Source organism: Pinus tabuliformis, chromosome 5_1 (assembly GCF_031772625.1).
Source record: "Pinus tabuliformis cultivar Carrire ecotype Pingquan chromosome 5_1, CPIR1, whole genome shotgun sequence".
Lineage (NCBI taxonomy): Eukaryota > Viridiplantae > Streptophyta > Pinopsida > Pinales > Pinaceae > Pinus > Pinus tabuliformis.
Genome location: NC_142305.1, coordinates 718,257,535 through 718,264,418, shown reverse-complemented (window position 1 = coordinate 718,264,418; position 6,884 = coordinate 718,257,535). Strand labels below are relative to the sequence as shown.

The window sequence follows — 6,884 nt, the reverse complement described above, 5'->3', positions numbered from 1 at the left end:
ATATTTGGCATCACCATTTATGGAATTATGTGCAGAGGTGGATAATGTTACTACAATACATCATGGAAAATTTTAGGGCTAATATTTTCAAGTGGACTAATATTCCATGGTTTTTCTGAAAAAAAGATTCACCAATTTCCATTTCTTCTAAAAATGATTCACCCAAATTTTATAGTATAAAACTCTTTTACCATAAAAATTTCCAAAATTGTATAAAAACTATTAGAAATTTGAATGTTTTACAAAGATATCAACAAACATTTCATAATCTGCAATTTGGAGACTATTAAGCTTTGCCAAGGTTTCTAAACTTTAAGACAAATTTTCATCCTTAAAATTTTCCTTGCAATACATTCTAGCATAGGAACAAAATGATGACATTTTGAAAAAGGCCTTGTCAAGAGGAATGTTTGAGTTCGACAGGTGCAGGATAGGGGTGGTTGATAATCCCTTTCATGCTGAGAGGGAATGTTGAAAAATGGAGTAAGAAATTCTCGATTTGATTTTTCCTTGATTAAATTCAGAAAATTCGAATTTCCATATCAATAGACAACTTGGATGCAGTTAACTTGCGTGACATGGATTGTATCACCCAGTTTACTCAGTAAATTTGAGTTGGACAAGTTAGAGTTAAGTTAACAATGTGTGATTTCTAATTTGTAGCAATCAAATTCAGCTATCTCAAGTTGCTTCCAGTTAAACTAGTTCGAACTATTGGAGGAACTAGTGGAAGGTCAGTTGTGTAGTGGGACTTCAGTCAAACTCAATGATCATCCAATCAACTAATTAATCAGCCCAAAATATCTAGTTCATAAAGAGAATTCGAGTTCCGCAACTACTGTGGAGATTCTAAGGTAATGTAACATCGGTTGTAGACTAGTCTTGAGTGTACATGTGTTGCATGCAGTTTGATTATCAACCTTAGGAATTTCGAAATCCATTTTGGAGAAATTCCTAAATAATAGGGGCCTAATTTCTCAAGTAATTGCGCAAGGAAATAGGGGCTCAAGCAGAGGCAGAAATTGACTAAGTCTGGGTCAGAGCTTCTCAATGAGTTTAGAGATAGGTGATTCATTCGAAGGTTGTGCTCGATTGAGAAAAGTAAATGTAATACATCTCTATTCATCATATTAATGTAGGTATTGGGGATTTTAGCACATTTCTCTCCCTAAGAAAAATAATGTGTGCATGTATGTTATTTCTTATTGCATGACTAGAATTATTGTTCTTTAATGTGAATTAACTTCCACAGAGTAGTAGAGTAGGTTTGTGTCTTGTGATTTTGATTAAAACTTCATGAGCAGTTGCAAATCTACACCATAATTTCTATGTTGGTAGTAAGAAGACCAAAACCAAGGCTTCTTTCTACTTGGATTCAAATGAATAGGTAAGTATCAATATGAATATATTGCTTCAATTATTGTACTGGTAATTTGTTTCAACGTGGACATATAGAAATTCTTACATGTAGAGTAACAATTCATCATCAAAGCCTTTCTCTAATTAATCAATTAGGCTTAACGCTTTGCTGATAATATACACATACATTGACCACTAAATATGGATTTGGGTTTTATATTTAAATTGTACTCTCAGATTTTTGTTATCTATTTCCCTCTTCTTTCACCATTTCTTTTTGCATGAATAGTGACCTCATAGCTAGGTGGGACACTATTATCCTGATATGTTTTTTCATAATGTCAATTCTAAACTGTTTGAGTGCTTTATAAATATTAAAGTATTATTTATCTATGGTTGGATAATTCAATTCATCTTCTTGTAGATTAGTGCTCGTAAGTGAAATTGGGCACTCCTTCCCTTGCACATATTTCTAGGCAATCATGACTGCAAGGGAAGGATTAGAGGAAGATGTATACAATGAGAAGTCCTTATTAAAGTCTAGGCTATGCAATGCAAGTGCTATAGCTATGGTAGCCTTAAATTTGTCAAAACCATCCTCTAGAGCATAGGTCCATGTCAATTATAAATCTTTTTTGATCATTTATTGAAGATGCTTGATGATGTAAATGAAGTTAGGGATGATACGTGGCACAAATTTAATATTTTTAATGAAAAATTACATACTCTTCTTGTTATTGGGCACTGGGATCTATATAATAAATTTGATTCCTTTTGGATCTATTGAATTTCCATCCTTGGAGGCAGCGTGTTTAAGAAATTTACTCTTAGGGTCCAAAGATATACCTTATTTTCAAAATATTTTGACCTCTTCTTGGAATAAAATGTGATGTCATCCAGGTGTACCATGACATTATAATGATTTTCTTTGAACGTAGTGTCCATAACACATTTGAATATTTCACTTTCATTTATTAGTCTAAAAGTAATTGTATGGTACGTTTGTGTCCCCCACTTCATATGGAAGGTAGTTTTTAATTGATTAAATTTAATTCCCTGATGGTAGATGGAGAACCCATCCAATAATGAAAATGTAATGTATCATAAATAGAGACAAGTTGAAATATTTTGACATGTCATATCTGTTAAAAAAAACCTTAATGTTACATAAGTAATGATCACACTTTTCCCTTTAATCCCAAAATCTTGTAAATACCTTCAATCTCAAAATCTTATAAAAATAATTAATATTTTCTCATTTATTTTCTTAATAAAAAACTCAAAAAATTAATAAAGAATTCAAAAATTAAAAAAATTCACTCTGAAAAATCAAATACTTCATATTAATTACTAATTTGTTAATTTAATTTAAATTAATGATTGATTATTAATTTATGATTAACCTTTGTTTAGTTAAGATATACTCATCCGTTTCCTTCCCTTTTGAGAAATGTAAAAAAAAATGTTTATACCAAAAGTGCAAGCATAAATAGAAATTTGAAATGATTTTGTAATTCGAATTGATTTCATCAATAACCATGGTTTGTGAGATGTGTATCCTCCTCGTTTTTTTTTGAGAAATGTACACAGGAATGTTTATACAAAATGTGGAAGGATGAACAGAAATTTGAATGGAAACCAGCCATACGAGGGAGGGACATTGAAAGGACACCAAACTGTCGTGATAAAATCATGGTGGTGGGAGAGAAACGCATTGTTTTAACCATTATCAATATATTCAATGTTTATATATTTGTAAGGAAGAAAGATCCCCATCCTAGATTGTATTTTGGAAAAGTAATAAAATTGAGAAAGTAAAATAAAATTCATTATTTCTTTAAAATGTAAGTAAGGTATCACTTTGATAATGTCATAAATACAAATAATATTCCAGTACTTTATATATTGTTTAAATTGGGTTAAAATAACATCATAATTTCAATAAATTACTTTAAAATTGTATTAAAAATTTGGCCTATTAAATATACAAAAATGAGGTATAGTTTTGCCATGTGTATATTAGAAGTGATTTTTGGTATATGTGTATATTAGAAGTGATTGTTTTTATGTGTTTTAGGTTGTGAGTTTTTATTGTAAGTCCATAAGTGTGATTTTAGAAATAGTTATTTTTATGTGTGTGAGTTGTTTATGAGTCATAAATTTATGTTTTTCTAATTTTATCATCTAGAAATTAGCCATCTATAGTTATATATAATTTATGTTGTGTGTAATTCTTTTCTAATCTTTCTCCAAATCTACCATTGTGTAATTTAGTGTGTGATTTATCTACCATACTGTAATTTAGTGTATGATTTATGTTGTGTGTAATCCTTTTCTAATCTTTCTCCAAATCTACCATAGTGTAATTTAGTGTGTGATTTATGTTGTGCGTAATTCCTTTCTAATCTTTTTCCAAATCTACCATAGTGTAATTTAGCCTGTGATTTATGTTGTGTATAATTCCTTTCTAATCTTCCTTCTAATCTAGCATACTGAATAATTCAATGTGTGATTTATGTTGTGTGTAATTCTTTTCTAACCTTTTTCAAATCTCCCATAGTGTAAATTTTAGTGACATTGGCCTAGACAACTGACCTCTCTGTTTTATATGTATAATTTTGTTTTGTATGTCTGATATTTTTTAAAGAGAGATTGCATCGTTTGAAGTACACAAAATGATTCTCGACGGGATGACTACGATATATGTATATATATATTTCATCGTGATGTCAGAGATGGTAGTTGATGAGTTAAACTTTTCAGTAATGTTACTTTGAAGGTTTATGACATCACGGAGTGCAAAGTGATATGATATACAATGTAATGTAATGTTATGGACGACATTAAACCAAAGGAACACGGCCAGAACGCGGTGAACAAAAAGGAATGGTAAATCCGTTATTATAGTTATTCTTTCGATTACATTTAATTTGCGGAGGTGAGGAGGTCTATATTCAGACGAGACTGCATATCTATGCAGATTAAGGGTTGCAGTGAATGTGCGTGAAATGCATGGGTAATATTAATATTCTATTCCACCTGGACACCTGGTATGATGTCCGCCTGATATCGACGGGATGAGCGGGTAGATGATGGAGGCAAAATAAAGGTGTCGCGTTCTCTGTTCCTCATCACTTGTTCAACTTCGTTTTGGTCGATCCTATAAGCGGCTCTCACCACTTCCTCCGGCATTGCCTTCAAAACAGATTGCCTTCCTGCCAGAGACGACCGCATAGAACTGCAACAACGCATGATACCAATTTACCCAATGAGTATAATTGCTGAACAGTACATCATATTAGCAGCAGTGGTAATAATTAGGTTATACTTACAGGTCTGATGTTGTAAACGTTATCCACTCCAACCCTTCGTCTCCTGCTTTCCTGATGACTGCGTAGAACTGGGGAATGACGATGAACTGACCCTCTCTCACGCGCCCATTAAACACATTCCTTCCTTCGTCTCCCACCACCTCCATTCTCCCCTCCCCTCTAGTCACGTACATTATTGCGTGCGCGTTCATCCTCCACCATGGAACAGACATTGCTCTCTGCATTCAAATTTCATTCATTTGATTTGGAAACATTAACATTATTATATATATAAAAGTGAAGCGGACCAATAAAGGTTATTGCTTACCGGGCGGAGAACAACCCTCTCGGCTCCTAATCTCAAATACTTGAGTACAGGAAGTTTGAAGCGGTTGACCATATTCATCCGTCCCCCCTCTCTTACGTAAACATCGGCATCCTGCGGGTTGTCAGCATTGTGCCTTACACGCATTGCACACACAAGCTCTTCCACGCCATTCTCCATTACAGATGAATTATTTTGATTTTGAACCAATCCAGCAGCAACATCATCGTCTCTCCCCCACTGCCTCTCTCTCCCGTAAGGAGAGAGAGAGCGAGATCGAGGGGCGGGTAACCTGAGTCGTCGGCCGCGTTCAACCCTCGCAAAGCGTCGTGATTGCTGATTCTGTTGAAGCCTTCTTGCAGTTTCATGATCCACGCCCAACGTTTCAGCCAAAGAGCGCGTGCTAAACCCTGCAAGCACATTGCCCCCACTTCCTCTTCCTTCTTCCTCTCCCTCCTCTTCATGACCAAGGCGACCAGATGATGACCCTTGCCCAGCCAGAGGGTGGGGCTGTGTATACATTTTTACCCCCTCAGTCAGCCATGAAAAATTTATAACATAGTTAAGGATGATTGTTAGTTAATTGGGTGGGATACTTACTCGGTAACTCCTGCGGCCCTGATTTTGAGGGTTGGATACGTCGGCAATGGCTACGATTTGGAGAGGCTCGTTGCCATCATTGTACGACCAATACGCTGCTCCTGCAAATATCGCTATCACGTCACCTCTCCTGACTCGCCTCACCTTCTGACTTGAGTCCTCTTCGTCCTCGTCCTCCCGTCGTCTCTCTGATCTCATGCGCCTTGATCGCCTTTGAAACGAAGGTTCGTCTCTGTAAGTCTCGGGACACCCCGGGAACACAATGCCTAGTCGACCCTCACCTGCACATGCACATATAGAAGCAATTATAATAATAATAACAAATTTAGGGAATCATGCGACATACAGAAAGAACTTACAAGTTGTATTATTAGAGTACCTCGGTGAACATAAAGCAGCAGAGGGGCGTTGGGATATTGAGGCAGCGACATGGCGCCCCTTTCGATCGTCTTTCTGAAGAAGGCAACGCCTGCGCACTCCAATTCCTCGTTGTCTTCTGGGTTCGACAACTCGAAAGTGCCACCTTCCGATCTTAACGATTCCGATTCAGACGGTTCGTGGGTGCTTAGCCGCTGCAGCCTCCGACATGCTGATGATCTTTCATCATGCCGGTATTCCTCCTCCCGTCCATAACGAAAGCCTCTTCTTCGCTGGGCAGTGACAGAGGATAGCGAAATAATGAGAAATGAAAAGTAGAGCATCAGAAGCGCTGATCCCACTCTCATCTTTCGCTCCATTTCGGAACCAACGGTTTTGCTCGACGGACTGCTGCTTGCTTTTACTCAATCCAGTCGCTGTTGCTTGTAAGTATGGAGTGCTCTTCTTATAGCATATGCTGAAGGCGATATCATTAAGGCTATGGTTCCAACGCAGAGACACATGGGCTCAGCGATGCAGAAGAATTCTGTCGCGTGCGATGCGGCTATCCTCCAGCGTGTCGTGTCGCCGTAACCTGCCCAGGTTAATTAAAAGATACTTCCTCCCTCTGCCTTTTATTTTACAATTGATATCACCACTCAACTCGCCAATTCTTCTCTTTCTTTCTGTTTCGTTAAAAAATTATGAGTTATTCCGTCCCTTTATTAAGCTTCGGCTCATTATAGTTGCATGATGTGCAAAATTCATTCGCGTAAAGGCTTTCCCTGTTTTGCTAATTAAAAATTCTGATTTGGTGTAGATTGAAAAATGCTAATATGTTGTAGCATATAGTTATGTTCACTACATTAATGCATCAATGAATGAAATGGATGGAAATAATTTCTTGCATATTTATGTTTTAAACCCTTCGA

General features: G+C 36.3%; 1 protein-coding gene across 1 annotated transcript; it reads right to left on the bottom strand.

Annotated features, from left to right (window-relative positions):
- Positions 1-4,352: 4,352 nt before the first annotated feature.
- On the bottom strand, positions 4,353-6,334 carry LOC149166925 (11S globulin seed storage protein 2-like). Its single transcript, XM_089431434.1, has 5 exons — positions 5,975-6,334; positions 5,596-5,876; positions 4,999-5,505; positions 4,692-4,909; positions 4,353-4,597 (listed from the first exon to the last, which is right to left on the bottom strand). Exons 1-5 carry the CDS (start codon positions 6,330-6,332, stop codon positions 4,390-4,392), a joined length of 1,572 nt encoding a protein of 523 aa, XP_089287560.1. The 5' UTR covers positions 6,333-6,334; the 3' UTR covers positions 4,353-4,389.
- Positions 6,335-6,884: the final 550 nt, after the last annotated feature.